This window comes from Caenorhabditis elegans, chromosome IV, assembly GCF_000002985.6.
Source record: "Caenorhabditis elegans chromosome IV".
Taxonomy (NCBI): Eukaryota; Metazoa; Nematoda; class Chromadorea; order Rhabditida; family Rhabditidae; genus Caenorhabditis; species Caenorhabditis elegans.
The window spans coordinates 10,894,554-10,918,189 of NC_003282.8; the positions used below are offsets into that span (position 1 = coordinate 10,894,554).

The window sequence follows — 23,636 nt, forward strand, 5'->3', positions numbered from 1 at the left end:
AAAAGATCAGTTTTTGACGCAGATCTGTGAAAGTATGATAGCTGAGTTAGCAGAATATCAAGAAAATTTATGTCCACATATTTCAAACGGAACTCCGACATATTAAAAGTTCACTAGTCATTTTATGTGTGAATTAAAGCTACTGGTGACTTTTCCTGAACGATAATAAAATGTTTTAAAGAAATTTTAAAATCACAAAAACGTTAACGTTTTAATTTTCAATTAAACATCATCTTTATAAAAATCTTTTTAGTTGAGTTTTTTCCCAAAACAGCTTTCGGCGAAAAATCTGAACTCTGGCCAAACGGAGTTATAACATTTTGAGTGTAGGTCTTTTTGTAGCTATGCGTCACCAGGAATGATTTTTCTTCACTTTTAAGTTATGAGATATTGCATTACACGTAACCTCAATCGTAATTTTTTTCCGAGCTTTCTATTGTGAGCATATTTAGAACTTCTACTCAAATTGTCTGAACTCATATTCGATCGAATAAAGAAAAAAACTTAAACCGACTTAAATGGTTCACTTTTCCGAATGGGGACTTTTTGTTTGTTTCAGGAATCCACGACTATGGGAAATTGGAATATTCACATAAATACATATAACTTCTAAATAAATTCAAATTTTCAAACATTTATTCATTTCCATCAAATATATTTAGTATTATGTATTATCCGGATGTCGCCTTTGTTGTCTTCTTCTTTGTTGCAGCAGAAGTTGCAGTCGTACTTTCAAAGTAGTTGTTTCCATTATGGTTATATCCATTGTTTCCATAATTTGAATTAAAATTGGAGTTTCCATAGTTACTATTACTGTTCCCATTGCTACCCATTCTTGCATATTGCGTTTGCTCGTGTTGGTTTTGAAGCGAAGTTAGAACCGAGTATTCCTGAAAGATAATTTAAGATGGGTAATATATTTAATAGCTTACCATTGGATGAGCTTGTTGCAATGCCTGGAATGCAGATTGCCTGTCATTTTCAGATGAGCTTGTGTTTGACTGAATTCCCTCAATCGATGCTTGAACTGTGGCCAAGTTATTGATAATATCAGACACATTCTGGGTAGCTTGTGTGTGAATAGCACTACGATTTGTTTCGTATTGGATGTATTGGGCCTAAATTAAAAATTACTTTAAAAATTATTCAAGCTTTTTTCCTAAAAGTTCAATTTTCAACTTACTTGAACACTGTTAGCTGACGCCCAATTGGATGCTTGCTCGTTAATTTGGTTGGTGGTCAATGATTTGTTATTTACAATGTTGTAATAATCTTGAGCAGCAGACGAACTAACATTATTCAGAAATGAAGGAGTTGGTCCATTGTTGTTTCCATACCCCGAGTTGGAAGAATAACCATTGTTAGACATAACAGAGTTGGAACTGGAAGAATGCCCGCCGCCCTGTCCTTGGTGTCTTCCCTGATTGTTTTGGTACCCACTTGAAGATCCTTGATTATTGTTTCCATTGCTGTTTGCACTGGATAAAGAGTTAGAACCCCATCCAGACTGTCCACTGAATCCGGATTGCCCTCCAAATCCATTCTGATTTTGACCATATCCTCCTTGTCCACCAAAAGAGTTCATACTTCCAGAAGCTTGTTGTCCACTGAACCCGTTAGATTGGAAGCCTTGTTGTGGGCGTTGTTGCTGAGCAAATGCCTGCTGACCGTAGCTCTGGCTCGAGCCTCCATATCCCTGAACACCCATTCCGGATCCTTGACTCTGACTATACCCATAATCTTGTTGACTGTTTCCACCATATCCTTGCTGTGAATATCCTTGCATAGATCCCTGATTTTGTCCGTAACCTTGTTGGTAACTGGATTCAAGCAATCCCTGTCCAGTCATTCCTTGTCGATTTGTTGCCGATCCTTGTCCAAATCCAGAGAATCCTTGCTGTTGTTGCCCATATCCTAAGAATCTCGGATAAAATATAATAGGGCGCCTTAGTAGTCTGAATATACCTTGGTTACTATTTCCATAGCTCTGCTGACCCCATGTTTGTGAGGAAACCAACAAAATGAGCAAGGAAGCAAGCAGATACTTGAAGGTAAGCATCTGAATGAATAAAAAAGTGTTCAAGAAAAAACTTATTGCGATGGGAGGGGTCCGATTTTATTATTTAATAGCTTGCTAACGATCAATTGCCGATTTCTACAATTCAATGTATAAAATATATTTGAAATTTAAAGTGAACCTGTAACATGAATAAGTTTAAAATGACGAGGTTATTCCTGATTTCCTTTCATTTTTATACATTTCGGACCAATTTTTGTTGCGGATCATTCTGACGAGAAAAGTGGTGAAGAACCAAAAGGATTATCGTATTTTTTCCAAACCTCCGGTGTTGATGTCGACTGCCATCGAACTGACGCCTACAACTATGGTAGATTTGCATCTTTTTGGTCTGAAAATGGACATGAGTCATTTTTATTTTATGCACCCTTAGGGAATTTCTCTTTTACGGTGACATTTTTATGGATTTGTTGGTACACAAAATTTTTTTTCATATATTCAAAAAGGTTTAGACTGATAAAAACTTTTTAAAAAAACTGAAGAATGCTTTTTTCATAATGGATTGTTATCAAGTTTAACAAATAAATTCAAAATTCCATTCAACAGTTACATTTTTGAGTTCAAAAAAGTACAAGTATTTCAAAATGCATTAAAACTTTAGATTTCCGTAAGAATCATCTGGAAGAAATGCAGAACTAAAATAAGGAGACATTTTTTCACAGACAGAGTTCTAAGCTCAATAGGAAACTCGCTCTAACAGATCTAGATCTTCTTCTTTCCTCTTTCTTATCCTTCCTTTTTTGGTGTCTAATATCCTTTCAGGTGATAATTCATGAGTTGTATAATGCACAATCTATTCATCATGTATTTTCATCATGTATTAACTGATTTATTGTGTTGTATGTGCATTCGAACTTATGTGTATTAATTTCGTTTTTCCTTATGACACGATTGAAAATCGTATTAAATAAATTTTTTTTTTAATTTATAAAATTGTTTTATAGGCTCCTGCTAAAAAATTTTAAATGTTCCTCTTGCTATACACAAAACATGATTAATCATTTATTAAAATATTCAGCACAATTTAGAACATAAAGCCAATGCTCTCTTTTTTGTGAAGTTGTCCAGGTTTCTTAAATTCAACACTTCTTTTTGAACGGAATCCATCATAAATAACTGGATAATTTCTTCTATTAGAACCAAATCCATCCCAATCATTATAAACACTGAATTGTTGACTGTCATCTTGATGTGCATGTCTCTCATCATGATAATGCCTATCTCTATGAACATGCAAATGATTTTCCTGTGGAGAAGAATCCTGTAAGCTTGTACACATGTTCATTGATAGTTTCAATTACCTGTGTATAATCATTTAATGTAATATCTCCGTTCTTCTTTTTTCCACCTGGAAGAATGCTCTTTGCTTTTCCAGGAATACTCTTCACTCCATCAACCACTTTCTCAGGAATGCTTGCAGCTCCAGACACTACTTTTCCTGTGAGAAGAGCTGCACCAGCTGCGAATTTTCTTGGGATCGTCTTCAGTTTATCCGTCACTTTCCCAATTAATTTTCCCAAGAAACCCTTTTTCTTTCCATTTTTGTAGTAATCACTGTCAGATCGGGATTTTGAAGAGACATCAGAATTTTCATTTGATTCTGAAGATTGGGGCTTCTCGTTGTCATCGTTCTTCACGGAACCATCTGAATATGGAAAATATTTGTAAGATATTGAATAAAAAATTTTAATTGAAAATAAAACTTTGAAATAACCAACCAAAAGAGTCAGTATCCTCATTCGAATCTCTAAATCTGGAGCGGGTTGCAGAATCTCTTTCTCTTCTTTCCATTGAATCCTCGTCTGAAAAAATGAATATTGGAAATGCAATTCATTGCTACTCATACATTTGGAATTTTGTTTCGAAACCATCAAAACTAAAAATGTTGGTATTTGACAAAATTTCAAAATCTTTCGAATTTTTGTAAAACTGAAAAAAAAAAACTGTAGCAATAATATCCAATTTAATCGGAAACATTTTTTTAATCATTGAAAAAAAATTTCACAAACTGGCTGAAAAAATTGTCATTTGCAAAAAAATGCATCGTTAGTTTTTTTTCAGTCAGCTTGAAGATTGTTCTCAAACTTTACAAAAAAAACAAAATTATTTTCAAATCAATCGAACATTTTTTTCATACAAAATTTTATACTAGTTTCATTGGTTTAAATTAGTTTAAATATAAAATTGGGCTGTCAAACCGAATATGTAAATTTTGTAGATTTTGTATAACTAACCATTATCCTCATTGAAGTCATTTTCCCTTGTCTCATCTCGTTTGTTCTTCGGGGAATTTTTGAAATTGTAATAGCTCTCATCATTGTCATCTTCATTATTGACAAAATAAGCTCCTCCTTGTCTCAAATCTCCTTCATCATTGTCATAATCAAACTTTGATGTCTTCCGCTTGAAACTAATTTTCTTGCCTTTATCTTCATTCTTACCCTTACCATTATCCACCAACTCCTTGATTCTTGACTTTATTTCATCGAAAGAATCAGAATCTGCGATGACACCAACGATTAGAAGAGCCAAAATAAAAACGATTCGCATTTTGAAACCGTTTATTCTGCTCTCTGAGCAGATACCATATATCTTTTATGTGATTCTACATATTGTCCTTTGATGTGCCACCGTGTTCATTTGAATGTAATTTGAATATTAGCTTTAGATGCAAATTATCTACGTGGTAATATTTCACATAAAAGTCGACCTGATTTCAGTGATTTCCAATAAGCCTCTACACAATGTGATTGTTCGCTGTGACTCTTTTCTTCCATGCCTTGGCGGTCGTCTCTCTGGATATTGTGTCATTCAACAACTGGCATTCAAATCTGTGGAGCATCTGCTGGAATCCAGAAAAGAAGAAGATTGTCACGTCACTGCTATGCATTTCCGAGCAGGAATAAATAATAAGCATCAACTTCAGAAGGATCATTGTGCGAACGTTGTTTACTTGTAAACTGAATAAACATTTTAACGATTTTTTAAGTTTTGAAATATCCAGCGTTTTCAACATTCTTCTAGTGAATTCTAGGAACGTGTGACTTTTCCCTCGCCTCGTTAAGAAAAGGAAATACAAAAGAACAGTAACAGCACAGTTCGAATCTTTAAGCTCTAATTTGTAGGCATGTTCGGCTCTAATTTGTAGGCATGTAGGCATGCATTTGGTGCCTACGTAGAAACTTTTGTTAAAAAACATTTTCAAGAAGTAATTCACCAATTGAAAGTGTAAATTTAAAATATGTTTTTGAGCTGAAGATTTGATACCAAACAAATAAATCGATGACATCATTTTGTCACAGTTTATTTTAAGAAAATTTCAGAAACATACCAGAGAAGTCACAAGTTCTATTCGGTTCATTCACTAAGTAAACATCACAAAAAATAATTGGACAGACATTTTTGCACAAAAAAAACACAGAGTAATGTATGTTTTTGTAATATTGATAAGCTGTTCAAACGGTTCCTTGTCGTGGGTGTGCCGGTCTCTTTCCATTTCAGGACGCCTGTTTAAAGTTCAGCATCAGAAATGACTCACTTATCACATCGTATTTCATCTGAATCTGTAAGGTTTTAGTACAGGAAAATACCATCTCTCATCTCTACTTTTCACGTACATTTGGTATCTCTCCGTGTGCTCACCTGTTGGACGATTGACTGCAACCTGATTGAGAAAACATCATATTTTGTGTCATCATTTTTCCAGAATCCTATAAAAGGCGAATTGGAAGTAACCAAAATATCATTTCTGAACACAAGAAATGGCTCTTTCATACAGTTTCATCTTTACCCTATTCGCTTTCTCAGCCGTTGTTCTTGCCGGGCCAGGAGGTCGCCATGGGCATGGCGGAGGTGGTTTTGGAGGTGCTCCACAGCTTCCACCATTCCTTCAAAATGTGACTGCTGAAGGAAGACAAGCATTCTTCGCTATTGTGAGCAACACTAGCTTGACTATTTCTGAAACTGAATCTCAAATCTCTTCATGGGCACAAACTTATGGAGTATCGGTGAGTAGACACGTCCTCCAATCTTTTATGAATTGTTGTATATATATATATATATATATATATAGTGGATTTATATTGGTAAAATCTGCATATTTAAATTCAACATAGTACTTATAGTAGAATTAAAGGTTTACGATTTTGATTGCATAACTTTCAATAAATTATAGAACTAGTTCAAATTGTTATAATCATATTTATAATTACAGAGCCAAGTAACCGAATTCCAAACCAAGGTAGAAGAAAAACTTAACGAGATCAAGCAGAACGTGACTGCCGTCATCAATAACCTTTCCACAGTTGAAACTCAACTTGAGGCCATCTTCGCCAACAAATCTCAAACTATTCGTGAGCAATTCCAAGCTCTTGGACAACTTAAGGACCAATACCCACAAGAAGTCGGAGTTCTTCTTTTCCTTGCCAAGCCAAAAGGAGAACACGGAGGTCAAGGACCATTCGGAGGATTCCCAGGAGGCCACCAAGGAGGATTCCCAGGAGGTAACCAAGGAGGATTCGGAGGAAATCAAGGAGGATTTGGTGGAAACCAGGGTGGATTCCCATTCGGAAATCAGGGTGGAAACCAAGGAGGATTCCCATTCGGTAACCCAGGAAACCAGGGAGGATTCGGTGGAAATCAGGGAGGAAATCAAGGAGGATTCGGAGGAAACCGAGGAGGACGTGGATTCTAAGTTGTTTCAATTATAAAACTTGATTTTCATATATGTATACTTGTAATGAACATTTAAAAAGACAAATCGAAGTAAATACAACAAATAATCAACTTTTTTGGACAGTAATTTGCCTAATTGCTTGATGGAGAAAACGATTTGCCCAGCATTTGTCTTGATTTAAATTTAAAAACTTACTTAATAGTTAATTGAGAAATTGGAAAAGCACGGACAAAACGTTGCCAAGGCTACGTCCAAATTTTGTCAAGTTTGATTCGCTAAAAAAACTGCCCACTGTTAGTTCTTGCCAGTGAATAACTTTTCAAATATTTTCAAATTTCAGTTAATTTATTGAGTAAAAAATTACTCTAGCATCGCCTGTTTTAAGCGTCTGTTTGTCTTCTGCTCAATCAATAAAATGTTTTTTGAGGATTCCAAAAAGCTGCAGCTCTTATGGAACTTTTAGAATTAATTGAGTTATATGAATTACACTTCCTGAATAATTAATTTTATCCATCTGTGTAAACTGCGGGCACAAAAAGTGTTTGCATTTGTCTAGAATATTATAAAGTGTGCCCGCTTTACTTTATTTGCAAAGAAGTGGGAAGAAATTGGTTTCCTGAATTTATTTACAAAATTTCTAAACATTTTTAAATGGATTTCAATGCTATGTATAATTCATATAAAAACATCAAAATTCTGGGTTCCATTATTATTATAAATTACAGTCGAGATAAAGCATTTGAGAATGAATGAATATATAGTTCTAAATATTAAAAATCATGTAGAAATGAGATCAATTGGTCCTTCACAAAATCGTTTCCGATGCTCGAGTTCTTCTGGAGTTGAACACGTTACCACTCGAATACCAGCTAAGCATTGATATTGAAGATATCCAGTTGTGAAAAACGCAAGAAAATATATTAATTGAGAGAATGCAACTGATGGAAGAGCTGAAAAATTATAACGTTATTTAGATTAGGAAAAATTTCATGAATGGTGAAATCTTGGCTAATCACCCCAACTTCCTGAACCAACTTTAAAAATTTCAATTAGAAAGATTACAAAATTTGTGTTAAAGTTTTGAGAAAGAAATTGATATATATCATTTCACATGCCAAAAATATTTTTAAATCAAAACATTTGATATGTTGTACATCCTTACCCATTGAGTCACAATGTGTGTCTACCAAAAATGAATCAAAATCTTCCAGTGCGGTGTTATGAGACAATATAACTCCCGACGCAAGAATAACACATGCAACTTGTAATAGGTGATTTGTTTGAATTATAGCAACAAATATTAATTTGAGAACCGTAGAAATAGTGAGTAGAATCATGGCCATTCGGGTATACTGCATTACTGAAAAAAATTTCTAAACATTTTTTTCCACCGGACGAAACTCACAATGTGAATCTTGTTCGTATTGCAAAGCACTGATCACATAAAGGCAAAGATTGTGCACGGTCTCCACTGTGACAAGTGGAAATCCAATAATTCTCTCAAGAGTTGGAGAATGGTTTGCCATTGAGACAAAATTAATTAGCATACATTGGAACAGCGCGTGTGTCATCGACAGAAGAACGGCAGATCGGAAGAAGACCTGCAAAAAGAATCTGCACGAAGTGGAATTCGAACCCACGTACCCATACGAGTACCAGAACACCCAGTGTACCTCGAACTCGAGGCAAGCAATTCGCTCTTAGGAAGGAGCATTTATGAGAATAGGTCTTGACGCGCTGTCAAATTTCCAACACAAATTCGTGTAACAGATGCCTTGCAGGCACGAAGGCAGGTGTTTGTGTGCCTTTCTAGACGACAAAAACCCCTAACAACCATACATTGTTCCAGTTTCCGTTAATTGATTTGACAATTGAACAAACCTGTACTATAACCAAGTGATTCATTGACCGTAAAATCGATGTCATCCATTCTGTTCTTGGAGGATCACGAGGCTAAATATTCTTATTTAGTAAACTATTTTTTAGAAAAACGAAACTCACTCTACAATAATTGTAAAATGTATTTCCATACCAATATCTCCATTCTCCCATCAAAAGACGATCAAACCATGGTCCAAGTCCTCCCACAAATATTGTTCCATCTGGTCGTTCTAGTTCATAGTATTTGGTTCCATTTGGATAAACCTTGAAACAAACTTTGAATTTCGGTAATTTTTTTTTGGAAATTCGGTCACAGTGTTGTCTTACAGAAAAAAAGTTTTTGGACTGTTGAAAAAAAAACTATACGGTTCTCAGAATGGAATCCTAGAGTCGTTTTTCGCGGGCAATAAACACATTGAACGGTACGGGACGGAAGGTTTTATGATTTTATTAGACGAGGATTCTTCATCTAATTATAAGATACATACGTAGAACAAGTTATTTCGAAAATTGACAATTTACACAGAAGACTTCAATTTCCATTTTTCTTACAATTAGGTTTCTCATATTATAAATTAGAAGAAAATGTTTATCCTCAACTTCTGCGAAATTTTTAAAACCACGTTTTTGTGTAAATTAACACACAATTAATAGCCTAAGTCAACACATTTTATTGGCCACATTTTTTAAAAGCTTACGTACAAAGCCAGTGTATCATTATTAATTTTAAATGAACTTTTTTTTGAAAATTAAAATATCCAGAAATCAATCCATACTATTTCTACGAAATCAAAGATGTGCACACATTTTCAAACAATTTGAAAAATTATTTTCTAGTTTTAAAAAGGAAGTTTTGAAATTGAAAAATTTGATATAGAGAACTATTTTACTTTTTTAAAATTGCAAAAACATCAATTTTAAACTTTCTGGATGTGCCACTGGCCAACTGTTCGATTCTTGTTCAATTTATAACTAAATTTCAAACCTTGTAATTTTCTATCACGTAATGTGTTCCATTTGAATTCCAGCTTTCTTCCAAGTAATGTGGATGTGCTGCAAAGTATAAACCTCCAAGTGTCAAACAAGTCGACATTGTGAAAAATATTCGACCCATATAATGAGCATCCATTGCAAAATATGAATTGAATTCTTCATCATCTTGCTTATTCATTTAGTGTTTTGATTGTAACGAATGTCTGAAATGAAGAAGTTGAGTAAAAGTGTGGAAAGGAAAGAACCAAAATAGGTGAATGAAGAAGAAATCCATGGACGACAGAGTGCTTTCATAATGATAATGGTTATGAGACAGGGAGGGATGACGCAAGAGAGAATTGGGCAATCTCTAATGGAAAGAAAGGTTGGGAAGATGAAAATGCTTCAGAAAGTATATGAAACGATGAATGGCAAGATTTATACTACTTTAATTATCACACTTACTACTGAAGGTATACCAAAAAAAATAATGAGATGTGTGACACACGGTGGATCATATCAATTATCACTAGGGAGGAAAATCGCTTGGAAACCTTGAAAATTAGAGACCAAAAAACTACCAAAAAGCTTAATAGCTGAAATTTCATTGAGCATTTGAGTATTTGAAAATGAGCATTTGTTATTTCAACAAAACTTCAAAATCGAAAATATTTAGAAATTTCCAAAAGTTTTGAAAATTAAAAAATTAATTACTGTTTCAGCTGGATTTTTTTTATTATACTGAACAAATTTCTTCGTTTTTTTTAAAATTTTTTTTTGCAATTATTTTTCATTCAAAACCACAAAACTTACAAAGCTTCTGGAAAATTCAAAATTTGGAATTTGGAATCTGAAAATTTGGAAATATTGAACTTTTTTTGAACAAAATACCGCAAACTCTGGAAAAAATAGTATATATTTAAATTGCTCAGAAATTAACAAAATAATTGGAAAATCATTCAAGGAAAGCACACAGGTGAAAGAAATCGTGTTGAATTCATAACAGATGTTGAAGAAACGAAAGTCGTCATATTGATACGTTTCGACAGGTTACATTCATAAAAAACCATCGGCGCGGATGGGATCAAGAAGAAGGCGAGAAAGTTTTGTACGAATCAAAACAGGAATTTGAACGAGGTGAAGCCAAAAATAACAAAAAACCGTAGAGATGGTTCAAAATCGTTCAACGCTATGTTGTACAAAGTTTGACTAAAAGTCATATCTTGTTTTATTAGACTTGCACCTTTTTTTCTGTACTTTGTTTGCTGAACTTTTTTTTTATAAAATAAAGACAACCGAGACAATACTATTAGTATTTCTCTTCTGAAAATTATCCAACATTTCAAAAACTCGTAATGCTCCTTCTTACAAGGGTTCTAAAGTAGGTATTACTCTTGTTATGAAAATAATTCAACTCTAAGAGAATATGAACTCCTACTGAATCCTAACTTAGCAATATTAGAAACACCAAATATAGTCCTAGGAAATAGGAAAGCATTGCGTGTGAAGTCATACTTTTTAAAAACACAGCTTTATACTATATCTTAAATTCTAACAATTGGGCAGACTGTGATGGCCCGTGGATCTGGCTTATCTTATATTAAATCAGATGCATATACTATCATCATGTTTATTTTTTAAATAATTTGATTCTAAATATTGCATTATTATTCACATAGAAAGTTAATAAACTTCCAAACAATATCATGAAATAAAATTAAAGTAATTTGAGTTACACAACAACATTTCACGTACAGTTTGAGTCATTTGAAGACGCGATGAAATGGGAGACAAAACTGCTCGATTATCCAAGTCATAAAGAAAAGAAGTATGTGTGGCATAATCGGTCGACGAACGAAAACCATTCACTTTATTCCTCTGAATAAGGGATGAAGTCTTTCATCGAAGGATTTCGTCCTCCTCATTCTCTTCATCGTCGTTTTGCACTTTCTCTCGGGACGAAGCGCCGTACTTTTTTCTTTTGTGTTGAATCGTAACCCCGAAACACGACGAAGAGCGAAACGAAATTCTGATTGGTTTTGGTATCCGAGGTGTTTTGTCATGAGGCATGAATGAGAAGGATATGGAATCAAAAATGAATGACAAGAGGACATGAGGATGAGGAGAAGGGCACACAAAGATCTGCATCAGTTGCGATGGCTTTGTGAAGAAGCTGTGAACAACGACGAGATTTACTTTTAGAATCAACCAACTGTTGAATAATGTAGTTTTCGCGGGCGGTGTGTTTTTCAAATTAGTATGCCATCCGGGATTGGTCTGTATCGGATCGTTCATTAATATGCCAATGGATTCACAGCTGGTTTTTAAAGAATTTAAATGGACTTCGTCAGTGAACCTGTCAGAGAGTTTATTGCTCTAAGATTAAGTAGAGTATTATGGTTTTAGAACACCCCGAAATTCCGATTTTTTAATATTTGAATTGATCATGTTCAAAAAGTTTAAAAAATACGTTTTTTCTATATTATTTTGAAGTTTCTCATAAAGTGAAAACTAAACAATTATGTAGTGTCTGGGTTTGGATTTTAAAAAAGTTGAGAACGCGATAGTTCTACGATTGAAACAATTATATAGTCCTGATCCGTAAATTTGGGGAAAAAGGGAAATGGATGAATATCTGAATCCGTATTAATAGAAATTACTTTTTAACAGAAACTATTAGTTAACAAGAAGCAGCATGGAAACTACGAAAAGTTGAGAAAATGGAAATAATAAATTAGGTGTGATTAGGGAAAAGGGAAAGATTGATATATTAACAAACATCAGTTGTCTTTGACCTGCAGGGAATATCGGAAACCTTACGTGTATATTTTTAATAAACTTAAAAGTGGAGAAGCGTAAATGGGGATTGTGTGTTTTGAGCACCTGTAACTTTAGCAATATGAATTTTAAAGTGAAACTTTATTATTTCGGAAAAGTGGACTTAATCAGAATTTCTGTACAAACAAAAACCTTTTTTCTCGGTCACTTGTGCTATTTTCAGTAGTTCAAATCGAATAACCCCAAACTCTTGAAACATCGAAACAACTGTTGTCCACTTGATTTGTTGATCGAGGGAATCCCATCAAACATCAGTGAACACTTTTCAATGAGTTGTTCAGGGCGAACTTTGATCCGGTTCTCATCTTTATTTTAATGAATATATAGCTTCAATTTTCATTTTTTAAGAATATATTTTTAAATTCTGTTGCTACGGCTATCTTTTGATGTCGGAAAAAACCAACTGTAAATTTGTTTTGTTCTCAATGTTGCCAAAAGTTTTAAAGTTTTCTCAGAATTTTTATAAATTTGATTGATCTAGTCTGTAGTTAACTAACAGATTTGTTTTAAAAAACTGTTTACTAGTAAATAATTTAATTTCTAGGTGCTCCGTGTGTAATATTTGCTTTTTCTCACGTGCACCCACCCTCACCTAATTGTTCTTTGTATCGTAAACCGCATATCATTGGTCCATTCGAAGGACTCCTCTGTTCATTTTGTGTTGTTTTCATGATCATTTGATCGTTACGTGACACTGATCCAATTCTCTAAGTCTCCAATCTCTTGTCTTCAATCCAATTTACAACTTCTCGCAGTCATCCTTTTAGAACGAAATAGCACACTTGACCTGCTCTTTTACAACTTCTTGGCACACTACAATGTAGCCACCATTATTATCTGTATATCTGAGATGTTTCATTTAGTTTTTTATTATTGATCCTTTAACTAAACGATTGTTTTTAACTTTCATATCCTCATTTGTTTTGCTTGTTCAAAATAATTATCGGTTCTATTGATAAAAAAAATTTATGGGGATACTCAAGTTGGTTTTACTCTTAATTTTATTTCAACATCCACATATGTCCAATTCGAAAATGTTGCGGCGAATCGCACGCGAAGTCATGATTCATTGTAAACTGAAATTTTGTGAAACTTTTATGTAAAACATATTCCACTAAAAGAAGATAAAGATGAATAATTCAAAATATTTATTGACTACTCCCAATCATAAGGAAACTCGTTCGATTTGGTGTTAACCATTGCCTTTTCAAGGAGCTCGTAGATGGTCGTGTACTCCGGAGCATCGAAGAACTTTCCTTTGTCAAGAATCGGGAAAACTTCAGTGAATTCACGCGGACAACCTCCAAACAGACACCTAAGACGAGTCGTTTTACATTCCTTCTTGAACACTCCCACATCATCACTTTCAGTCAGATTACGCCAGGGAAGACGTCCACATGTCATTTCAACGACCATGTAGAGCCAACTTTCAATGTCATCCTTGCGACACTGCTCACGTTGAATATGGCAAGCCAATGGAGCATACTTCACCGTTCCACGGAATCCAGCACGAGCACGTGGATTGCGAAGAGTTCCGTCTTCACGGGCAAACTTGCGTGCCATTCCGAAATCGAGCATGTAGACCTGAAGTACGAAACGTTTTTGAAATACGTAAAATTATTTAACAACCTTTCTCAATTCGTGCATCTCCTTCCGTCCGATGGTATAATTTCCTGGTTTAATGTCTCGGTGCAAGAATCCAATGTTGTGCAAATCCTCAACAGCTTCCAATGATTGTCTGGCTACAGAAATGGCGGTTCCCATTGAGAATTTGTTGAATGGAGCAGTTTTGCGGAGATCCTGAAAAAGTATTTAATTGTAAGCTCCAATCAACTCTTTTCCACAACTCTTGTCTCATTAACAACCATGAAGCAAAAGGATGTGCACCAAATTAGCTTAATTTAAATAAATTGTTGGTGATTTACCTGCAAACTTTTTCCAACCAACGTCATCACCATGTAATTGAACTTTTGTGGCAGGTTTCCTCTGTCAGCCAACTCCAAAAAGTGGCGTCCAACGATTTTCTGCTTTTTCACTTCCAAAAGCACAGCCACTTCCATTTTCAGCAAGCCCAATGGATCCGACTCTGCTTCAACTTTCAACGCGTATTCCACCTTGGGTTTTTCTTTTTGGCTGACAAGATAGACTGCACCAAATGCGCCTTCTCCGAGTTTCTTCAAAATTGTCCATTTTCCACATTCACTTCCAACTGGCAACTGGACAAGCTCACAAATTGTAGCCATTCTTTTGATATGATCACAGAGATCAGTTCGTGTTGTTCAAAAACTTGTCGTTTAACTAAATGAATTTAAAATCGATGCAATTTGATTGACCTTTGTTTTGTTTCTTTTTTTAACTTTTTACGAAACACTATTGTAAAGTTCACACTGATATTTCTCTGATTATTCGAAATATTTCTAGAAAAAAATTGGGATTAATAATAGAAAAATGATTCCAGTATGTTTGTAGTTACTAGAAAAAAATTAGCTTAAATTGACAATAGTTTTAAATTTTTTATAAATTGCCTTTAATTTTTGACATTAACCAAAAATATCAAAATTGGTCAAAATCTGAGATCTTTTTGGCACTTTCCAATTTTTAATGTTCAGTTAATTCTAAGGTTGATGAATTTTGATACGTTTGGAATGATTCACTATTTCAAATATTCACAAATTAACTTTTTCTGTTTTCTCTTCAATTTCCATTCTGATGTTCAAATGACCAATACCCAACAGGTAACCTTGATCATTACAATTTCCATGTGTATTTTTGTCTGAAATCTTTGAAAATCAATCACTGATCTTTGTAATTCGTTCTACTCGTTTATCATACTTTGTTTGTTTCATTTCTCCCTATTCCGTTTCTATTTTTGCATTTCTTTCTGCGTATCTCCGTTTCACACAATATTTCCAATACAGACGAAACTCCACCCTGTGCCCGTCCATCATCATGTATCAGGACGATCATATCGGGTAAGCAATCACTCTTTTTTTCGCCCATAATCATTCCACTTTTTGACCTAATGTCGTTGCATTCCAGTTCAGAGCATTCATCTGCTACTACTAATATTTCTCATTTATGCGGACTTCGGATCTCGGAGAGACCTCAAAAAACAAGAAAAACTGGTGTTATTTGCACTATCGGACCAGCGTGTAGTGATGTAGAGACACTGAGAAAAATGATAAACACTGGAATGAATATTGCCAGATTGAATTTCTCACATGGAACTCACGAGGTGATTTATTTTAACATTTTTATTAACTTAAGTTGGATTATATAAATTTCAAAAACATATTTATGTTTGTAGTATAACAAATATCAAAGTAAAACACAAACGTTTCACAAGGAATTTTGAAATTTTTTAAATTTAAATTCAAAAAGTGGCAATCGCGTAGTTTTTGCCACTCATAATTCGGAAAGTCGATCTTTTTTTTCAGATTTTGCAAACTCTTTTTCTTTTTTTTTCAAATTTTGCAACCAAATTTTGCATTTTGCATTTCAAATTTTGGCAACCGAAATTTTAAAGTTTCTCTACATAGGACTTTGTGAATCTGCATATTTTGCATCTGGATATTTAGTCCTGGCGTCAGTGAATATCGCCTTTTCACATGTAAAAATAATAATAAGCTAACCAATTGAAGACAGAATAAAAAACATTGAAAACTGAAATATAGATTAAACTTTTTTGAAGATGAAACTGTTCATGGTCGCAATATTTTGTTTGAAAAACAAATAATTGATTTATTTGTTTCTCGTTAATTTAAGACATTATTTGTAAAAAATAATGTATCAGGCACAGAAAAAGAAACAAATAATTTCAGGCACATGCTGCAACAATCAAGACAATCCGTGAAGCTGCTGAAAATGCTCCATTCCCGGTCGCAATTGCTCTTGACACCAAAGGACCTGAAATTCGTACCGGAATGTTTGCCAATAATATGAAAGAAGTTCAATTGGAAAATGGGAAAAGTGTTCGAGTTTCCACAGATCCATCTATGGAATTTGCTGCAACATCTTCTCATATTTATGCTGACTACAGAAATCTTCCAAAAGTTGTTCAACCTGGTTCAAGAATCTATATTGATGACGGATTGATTTCTTTAATCGTCGAAAGTTGTGAAGAAACAGCAGTTATATGTACAATTGAAAATGGAGGAGCTCTTGGAACACGGAAAGGTGTTAATCTTCCTGGAACTATTGTTGATCTTCCTGCAGTCACATCAAAAGATATCGAAGATTTATTATTTGGAGTTGAGCAAGGTGTTGATATTATTTTTGCATCATTCATCAGAAATGCCGACGGAATTCATAAAATTCGACAAGTTCTTGGAGAAAAGTGAGTGAAAAACATAAACTTTCTTGATTGCTGACTGCCATTCCTTAAAACTTAATTTTTCAGAGGAAAGCATATTTACATAATTGCAAAAATCGAATCAGAAGATGGAGTCACTAATTGCGATGAAATCATCGAAGCATCCGATGGAGTAATGGTTGCAAGAGGAGATCTTGGAATTGAAATTCCTGCGGAGAAAGTATTCCTCGCCCAGAAAATGCTCATTGCCAAATGTAATCTGGCGGGAAAACCTGTGATATGTGCAACCCAGATGCTCGAGAGCATGATCACCAAACCTCGTCCGACTAGAGCAGAATGCAGTGACGTGGCAAACGCTGTCTTGGATGGAGTTGACTGTGTGATGTTGAGTGGAGAAACTGCAAAAGGAGATTATCCAGTTGAAGCATTGGCGATTATGCATAATGTAAGTTTATATAATTTTGTTTTATGGGTTTCGTTTAATGAAAATTTTGAAATTTAGAAAATGAATTTTGTTGGGATACATTTCAATCGATATATCCTTTAAAATGTTTACAACAAAAGTTTGAGAGGTTTTCTGAGTTCTTCTAAAAAATTTGGTCATTAGGATTCATTTTTAATCTTTTGATGAAATAAAATATTGATGCTCCATCGCTAAGAGAAAACTGTTTGGAATTTTTCAAAAAATCACGTGATAAAAAAGTGTCGGGTTACAAGTGATGTGAGACAATTTTTAAAATAAATCGGAGAGTATCACAAATCATAAGCCAGACCAAAAACTGAAAATTGTGTATGTAAATTTAAACAAATTAATAATGAATTATGGGAAAAAGTAAACAAAAATTGTATTTCCTCTAATAATCTTGCACCCGATTTTTCAACTTTGGCAGCTCCTATCTCAGTTGTCTTTTTCAAAAATTATCAACGTCATAAAAGTTTGTTGTTTCTTCCAAAATAGTTTTGCAGATATTTTTTTTACTATTTACAACGCACCGAGATATATGTGATCAAATTAGATTAAGTGGATGCGAGATTAATGGAGGATTCTAGTATGACTCAATTGAACAGAAAAATAAAAACTAGTTGCAAATCAATATTTTTTAATTTCAGATCTGCAAAGAAGCAGAATCTGCATTCTTCCATATGAAACATTTTGAAGAGCTTATTCTTCATACCAAGAAACCAACTGGAATGACTCATACAACTGCAATTGCAGCTGTTTCTGCAACAATCACATGCCGTGCTGTCGCTATTATTCTCATCACAACAACGGGAAAGTAAGTTATTAAAAATCATTGGCATTGGAAATTAATATTAAATTCTAGAACCGCCCGTCTATGTTCCCGATACCGTCCACCAGTTCCAATTATTACTGTTTCTCGTGATGAACGAATCTCTCGTCAACTTCATCTTCACAGAGGAATCTTTCCTGTTTACTATCCAAGTGAGAGTTTTTCTTTTCAGAAAATTGTGCTTTCTAAAATTATTTCATTCCAAATATTATAAAAAATATAATTTCAGAGGGACGTATTGATGAATGGGATGTTGATGTTGAGGAACGTGTGCAATACGGAGTAAATCTTGGTAAGACACGTGGATTCATTCATCTTGGAGATCCACTTATTGTGATCACTGGATGGAAGCAAGGAGCTGGATTCACAAACACCATGAGAATTGTAGTTGCCACCTAACTTATATCTTTGATTTGTTCTGTGTATTTTTCAAAAAAAAAAGAGTTTAAGTTTCTTGTTTCATAAATATTTCTTCTTTACTTGTGAAAAGCTTCTTTAAAAATGCATCTCCCCGAACAACTGACCACCTCGTGGGAAGATATCCGATCACAGGTATCAAAAAAGTTTTGAACTAACAACTTCCAAGAGAAGGCGGCGGGGGCAGCTGTCTTATCTCAATATTACAGTTTTAGTTCAGTTTCCAACAACACGCATCACAATTACATTTCTATTTGTTTTTGCTCCTTTTCTTTTTTTTAATTTTCACTTTCTCATGGCCAGCAGTGAGAACGATTTTTTTGATTTCAGCAGCATTTTTTTCAGCCAACACAATTGTCGAAAATGATCAATTCCTCGTTGCTTTGTGTTTTTCTGGTTAGTTTTTTCAACAAATATTTAAAGAAAAGCCACTGCTTTAGTGATTGGTTCTGTAGTGGATCCTAGTAGTAAGCTCACCGAGTAGGTACCAATTGCCTACCTACTTTCAGGCAGCGTATGCCTACCTGGTGACCGTTGCCTAACATCATCTTTTTTAATTAAAATTGCAATACAGTGTTTAAAATACGAATATCAGAAGCTAACCTATTTGAGTCCTCGCATAATAGATCAGTCTGGAAATAGGAGGTACTTAAGCATGTAGGTACGTAGGTTCATAGGCAGGCAAGCATGCGATAGGCATCTAATTCTGAAGATGCAACTGCCCTACCAACTGAAGGAAATTAAAATCGAAAAATATTGAGTTACCTCTGACGTACATCTGTGCAGACAGCTACAGTACAAACCATTATATTGTTTTGAAAAACGTCTAGCTGATAATTGTTATCATTCGACCGCTCAAAAACCAAAATGAAAACTCAAGTTTCATTGTTTTGATGATTGCACAAAATGTTGTTTACTGGGATATATTGAGCACGTGATATTTTCAGTGCATCCTGATCTCTGCTCCATTCACAAGGTCTCGTCCTTCTGAAGAGCATCCAATGTACACAGCAGCTCGTCTTACTGATGAGTACAAGCATATTCTTGATGGAAAGATTAAGCTCGCCGAAAGCCACATTTTCACAGATGATGTCACAGTTGACGATTGCGGAAAAGGAGGAAACTTTGGTTAGAAACTACAATTACCGTATTTACTTGTTTAATTGTGCACATTACAGATTATCTTTCTGATAAGCTTGACTCTTTAATTCCAACACTCAGTGAAATCAATGTATCTGTGAAGTTTGCGTACCCTGTTCCATTCACCAACAATACGATTGAATTTTCGATCGACGAAATTCTAACTCTTCATGATGGAAATGTACAGCAAGGGGAAAAAGCTTTCTTCGCAAGAACAGTTGGTTCCCAAACTCCTTGTTTCCCGTGTCTCACTATAATTATTTCAGGACGAGAAGGACGACAAATACAGAATTTATGACATTCGTGCTGTACCGTGCTATTCTTCACAATAAAAAGTTTTATGACGAGCTATCATTGTTTTATCATCTGAGAATAAAATAGGGTTGAGCTGAATTAAAAAGGTCGATGCTTTCCCAATTTTGGTATTCCTTCTGTATATTGTTTAGTCCATTCAGTTTGTAGGCAGATCAATCAATTTTTAGGTTTATATAAATAATCCTAAAGTCGATTGCTCTACCCACAAAAAGTAATGTTGACTTGAAGTTATGTATATGAAATTATGAAACTAAATTTTCAAGGTAGTTTTGGATTGATCTCGAACATTTTCAACAAAGATTTCAACAAGTTCTGAACCCAAGTTGGCAGTGGAACAGTTGAGCATACATTCTGCGAGGGGTGTTCATTGCCGGGCAGTCTGGGAAAATTTCAACTTTTGCGGCTTGATTATCTATTGAAATTGCTCAACAATCTAAATACTGGAAAGAAATTCAACGTGTTTTTCACCAGTTCAACAATTTCGACCAGAGTTTGGAGTTTAAACTAGATAGCTTCAAGGCGGTATTCCAAAAGTCTAAATAACAAATTAGTGAAGTATAGAAACGTATTCTTGTCAAAAATTGATAAAATAATCTAGAAGAGCCAGTCGAAAGTGAGAAACAATTATTAAAGTCAACTTTCAGCAAGTTTTTTAGAGTTTTTTTTTTCAAAATTCTAAACAATATTGTTTTATAACAATAAAAATTATTTCCGAATCAAGCAAATAATTTTATCTGTATTTGTAGATTATTTTTGTTATAAAAATTGAACTATCGTACCGAAAGGAGCAGCCATGGAGTATTAACAAACAAGTTATTGAACGTTTCAGCAGAAAATAATTTAATCAAACGCATGAAATTCAATCTGGAAATGTGGGAACTGCATGATACAGAATATTTTAAAAACAGTAACTTGTAAACGTGAACAAGATATACCATTTATTAATAGTCAAAAGTCAAGCTATTCACACAAAACTTTCAACTAATTTAAACGTTAGTTATTTAAGACTTGAAAAGAACAAATTTTGCTCGGTAAAATGATTAAAAAATGAATTATACGGTGAACAGACAGTGAACTTTAATTTCAAATACCGTTTGGCTCTGATAACAAATTTTATTTCTCTTGACTACTTCTAAAGTTTCTTTTTTTATCTTACACCTGTCAATTTTCCTTTATAGTTCAAAGAATTTATGTTGTTAGAAATTCATTTACTTTGCAGTAAAACTTTGAAGCTGAGCCACCTTATTGCAAAGCGGTTCTTCGACCATCTGAACATACATCCGAAATCGTGTACAGTATGTTCAAACACATTTTGATATATCTACTCGGTTTCGCCGTTGAATTCAAGTGTACAAAAATCGCACATAAATGCATCGTTCAAAAGTTGTTTGCAAGTCAGCGAAAAAACCCGCGGTTCCGCTGATATTATTTTGTTTATCAAAATTTATGTTCAAAACAATTAGCGTTTTGTTGATTATAAATATAGAAAAAACATATTTACCTCCAAAATTCATATTTTCAATTTTCCTGTTCTTCCTGGAAAGCCTGAAATTCTGTTCAAATATTCAATTTTAAATATTTTCTGATGTATAATAATTGTTAAGATCAGTTGAGGGACTTTGTATATAATTTAATTCATAACATATAAACTAATAAACTGGTATTGAATTTCCAATTTTTCCTGTCTTATCAGCTTTTGAAAATGGGTCACACCTCCAACCCCGAGAATTCATTTCAAACAGTAGGTTCATATTTCTAAACAAAACGAACGACCTTTCTTCTTTTCTCAGTCAATCTTTAATTCGTTACTACCCTTGTCCTCGACCCCAAACAGTTACTTATCGCACCAACTGATCTTTTTCTTTACTCCTACGAATTTTAGATCCAAATTTTTGATAACTATTTTTCTATTGTCATGGCTTTACCGGTCACCTTTTCAGATGACATTGACCCTTTGAATAGTATAAAGAGGACTTGTAAGGCTATTCATTCGACCAGTACGCGTTATTTTTCAGTGCGCTGGCCCGAAAAATCCAATATTTTTGTTTTTATTTTCCATCCGCGCTTTTTGTGTGAAGTTTATTTGTTCATCGGTCAGCCATAACCAACTCATTTTATATTTTCAGTCATTCGTTAATCAAAATGGTCGCCGTTATGCTCCCAACAGCTCGAAAACCAACTGAACATAAAACTCCATCAGCTATTGATCAAAATTGGCCGTGTTTTATCGTTGCATTCACAATGGCATCAATCAAGCTTTTGCTCTCATATACTGGAACAGAAGACTTCAGAATTGTTGGATTCAGTAAGTTATAGTATTTGGAAACAAAGGACAATGATAAAACAACTCCTTCTGGGAAATTCTAGGGTTAAAATTCAAAAACAAAAAATTATTACGAACTATACAAATTATTTTAATTTTGCTAAATCTTTCGCACTTGGTGTATATCCTGAGAGTTTTCGACTCAAATGTGGAACGACAAAGAAAAATATTAGGCGAAAAATTTTCAGTAGTCAGGTGGAACTAGGTGGAACAAAAGTTTTGCCAACATACCGTATATTCTCTATTAGTGGGGCACCCCTTCGCTCAACTTTGACGGATTTGCCAATTTATGAATTCAAGTTGCTTTTTTCGGCCAAACTTTTAGACGAAACTGCCCCTAAATGCCGAGATTTTGGAGTAAACTCCTTTTTTTTAATTATAGCGCTGTAGCATATGCCGGTTAAGTTTGCTCTATACAGACAAGTAGACAGATATGTTTTGCCTACATAAAATAATTTTCCTAATCTGGCATTAACTACTGAATTTCAGATGATGTCAACGTATTCTTCCTCATGGAACTTGGCTCAACTCCACTTGCAGTCATAAATCCACGTGTCTGGTTTGGAATGTTTATGTGTTCTCTTTCATACATGTCTGTGGAGACTGGATATCCAACTGTCGCTATTGTCACTATTGTTTCAATGCTCATTATTGCCTACGCAATGGAGTATGTCGATTATAGAAAGAAGCAAGAAACTGAGAGAACCGCTGTCTACCAAATTCTTCCACTTGTCGATGAGAAGAAGTTCAGAGAACAAGAAATGATCTAACAATACTTTTCGTGTTTCTAAATGCTTATTTTAGTCAAATTGACTCAAACTCGAGTGATTTTATCAAAGATTTCAAACTTGTATTTTATGCCTCATTTTCACATTCTGGTTTTTCTTGTAATTAAGGTACTAAACTATAAAACTATATATTTTATTGACTCTTTTCATATTTTACTATTGGATATGTATATCAATATTAAACCCTCATAAACTAAACATAATTGTCTATTTTAGAGTTGAAGCCAACATTCTCTGGTGTGTATGGTTAAACTCCATGGCAACCCGACAGCTGTTCTTTTTGTTTTTGCACGAACACTTTCTGATTAGATTCTGAATATGCGAAAACGCCTGCTCGTATAGCATTTCCATTTCAGAAAAATTCGGCTAGAAATTCAACATTTTAACTTACAGTAGCTCATTTACTGTTATATTGCAATAATCTCTATTTATTTTCTCGGCATTCATCCCTCGAAATCTTTTTCTTTGCTCGAAATTGACTGGGAATTCTTGAAAATTATTCAGGAAAGTCTGAGTAGCTAAGAGATAAATCTTCAAAAAGGAGAAGAAAAGTTATATATGTCCAGGAATGGGTTACTGTAGTCATATGCTGCTTATTCGTATGTT

General features: G+C 34.2%; 9 protein-coding genes and 4 non-coding genes across 17 annotated transcripts; 7 read left to right on the plus strand and 6 right to left on the minus strand.

Moving 5' to 3' along the window:
* Positions 1-671: 671 nt before the first annotated feature.
* On the minus strand, positions 672-2,059 carry srlf-13 (SXP/RAL-2 family protein Ani s 5-like cation-binding domain-containing protein; the record flags this gene model as incomplete). Its single annotated transcript, NM_069623.1, has 4 exons — positions 672-890; positions 933-1,118; positions 1,184-1,914; positions 1,966-2,059. The coding sequence occupies 4 exons, from the start codon at positions 2,057-2,059 to the stop codon at positions 672-674; spliced, it is 1,230 nt and encodes a 409-aa protein (NP_502024.1).
* Positions 2,060-3,066: 1,007 nt separating this feature from the next.
* Positions 3,067-4,638, minus strand: F13E9.9 (FIP (Fungus-Induced Protein) Related). 2 transcript variants are annotated; one of them, NM_069624.5, is made up of 4 exons: positions 4,312-4,637; positions 3,796-3,879; positions 3,379-3,722; positions 3,067-3,338 (listed from the first exon to the last, which is right to left on the minus strand). In NM_069624.5, the coding sequence occupies exons 1-4, from the start codon at positions 4,625-4,627 to the stop codon at positions 3,102-3,104; spliced, it is 981 nt and encodes a 326-aa protein (NP_502025.2). In that variant the 5' UTR covers positions 4,628-4,637; the 3' UTR covers positions 3,067-3,101. The 2 variants fall into 2 exon arrangements, with proteins under 2 accessions (NP_502025.2, NP_001294079.1); NM_001307150.4 differs by having other exon boundaries at positions 3,069-3,323; positions 4,312-4,638.
* Positions 4,639-4,852: 214 nt separating this feature from the next.
* Positions 4,853-4,987, plus strand: F13E9.19 (uncharacterized protein; the record flags this gene model as incomplete). Its single annotated transcript, NM_001268585.3, has 1 exon — positions 4,853-4,987. The coding sequence occupies one exon, from the start codon at positions 4,853-4,855 to the stop codon at positions 4,985-4,987; it is 135 nt and encodes a 44-aa protein (NP_001255514.1).
* A 635-nt stretch (positions 4,988-5,622) lies between these two features.
* On the plus strand, positions 5,623-6,833 carry srlf-30 (SXP/RAL-2 family protein Ani s 5-like cation-binding domain-containing protein). The gene is made up of 2 exons (NM_069625.8): positions 5,623-6,084; positions 6,291-6,833. The coding sequence occupies exons 1-2, from the start codon at positions 5,839-5,841 to the stop codon at positions 6,768-6,770; spliced, it is 726 nt and encodes a 241-aa protein (NP_502026.1). The 5' UTR covers positions 5,623-5,838; the 3' UTR covers positions 6,771-6,833.
* A 523-nt stretch (positions 6,834-7,356) lies between these two features.
* Positions 7,357-9,829, minus strand: bus-10 (uncharacterized protein). The gene is made up of 6 exons (NM_069626.6): positions 9,619-9,829; positions 8,754-8,897; positions 8,634-8,705; positions 8,158-8,353; positions 7,915-8,112; positions 7,357-7,702 (listed from the first exon to the last, which is right to left on the minus strand). The coding sequence occupies exons 1-6, from the start codon at positions 9,802-9,804 to the stop codon at positions 7,530-7,532; spliced, it is 969 nt and encodes a 322-aa protein (NP_502027.2). The 5' UTR covers positions 9,805-9,829; the 3' UTR covers positions 7,357-7,529.
* On the minus strand, positions 8,355-8,443 carry ZK596.5. Its single transcript, NR_056581.1, has one exon. It is a non-coding gene; the product is annotated as an Unclassified non-coding RNA ZK596.5 (non-coding RNA).
* ZK596.4 lies at positions 8,359-8,443 on the plus strand. The gene has a single exon (NR_056582.1). It is a non-coding gene; the product is annotated as an Unclassified non-coding RNA ZK596.4 (non-coding RNA).
* Positions 9,830-13,576: 3,747 nt separating the features above from the next.
* Positions 13,577-14,753, minus strand: ZK596.2 (non-specific serine/threonine protein kinase). Its single transcript, NM_069627.7, has 3 exons — positions 14,369-14,753; positions 14,073-14,243; positions 13,577-14,027 (listed from the first exon to the last, which is right to left on the minus strand). Exons 1-3 carry the CDS (start codon positions 14,684-14,686, stop codon positions 13,599-13,601), a joined length of 918 nt encoding a protein of 305 aa, NP_502028.1. The 5' UTR covers positions 14,687-14,753; the 3' UTR covers positions 13,577-13,598.
* Positions 14,754-15,359: 606 nt separating this feature from the next.
* On the plus strand, positions 15,360-18,525 carry pyk-2 (Pyruvate kinase; the record flags this gene model as incomplete). Of its 3 annotated transcripts, NM_001268586.3 has the most annotated exons (7): positions 15,362-15,415; positions 15,483-15,678; positions 16,265-16,779; positions 16,843-17,200; positions 17,866-18,032; positions 18,081-18,199; positions 18,277-18,518. In NM_001268586.3, the coding sequence occupies 7 exons, from the start codon at positions 15,393-15,395 to the stop codon at positions 18,444-18,446; spliced, it is 1,548 nt and encodes a 515-aa protein (NP_001255515.1). The 3 variants fall into 3 exon arrangements, with proteins under 3 accessions (NP_001255516.1, NP_001255515.1, NP_001255517.1); NM_001268587.3 differs by having other exon boundaries at positions 15,360-15,678; positions 18,277-18,525; NM_001268588.3 differs by lacking the exon at positions 15,362-15,415 and having other exon boundaries at positions 15,622-15,678; positions 18,277-18,446.
* On the minus strand, positions 16,210-16,624 carry ZK593.11. Its single transcript, NR_056583.1, has 2 exons — positions 16,506-16,624; positions 16,210-16,349 (listed from the first exon to the last, which is right to left on the minus strand).
* A 302-nt stretch (positions 18,526-18,827) lies between the features above and the next one.
* ZK593.2 lies at positions 18,828-20,174 on the plus strand (the record flags this gene model as incomplete). 2 transcript variants are annotated; one of them, NM_001268589.4, is made up of 4 exons in its annotated part: positions 18,828-18,860; positions 19,412-19,592; positions 19,643-19,821; positions 19,871-20,174. In NM_001268589.4, 4 exons carry the CDS (start codon positions 18,828-18,830, stop codon positions 19,934-19,936), a joined length of 459 nt encoding a protein of 152 aa, NP_001255518.1. The 2 variants fall into 2 exon arrangements, with proteins under 2 accessions (NP_001255518.1, NP_001255519.1); NM_001268590.3 differs by lacking the exon at positions 18,828-18,860 and having other exon boundaries at positions 19,466-19,592; positions 19,871-19,936.
* On the plus strand, positions 20,065-20,125 carry mir-2210. The gene has a single exon (NR_056584.1). It is a non-coding gene; the product is annotated as a pre-microRNA mir-2210 (primary transcript).
* A 1,865-nt stretch (positions 20,175-22,039) lies between the features above and the next one.
* Positions 22,040-23,165, plus strand: ZK593.3 (High-affinity choline transporter 1-like). The gene is made up of 2 exons (NM_069630.4): positions 22,040-22,224; positions 22,732-23,165. The coding sequence occupies exons 1-2, from the start codon at positions 22,062-22,064 to the stop codon at positions 23,010-23,012; spliced, it is 444 nt and encodes a 147-aa protein (NP_502031.1). The 5' UTR covers positions 22,040-22,061; the 3' UTR covers positions 23,013-23,165.
* Positions 23,166-23,636: the final 471 nt, after the last annotated feature.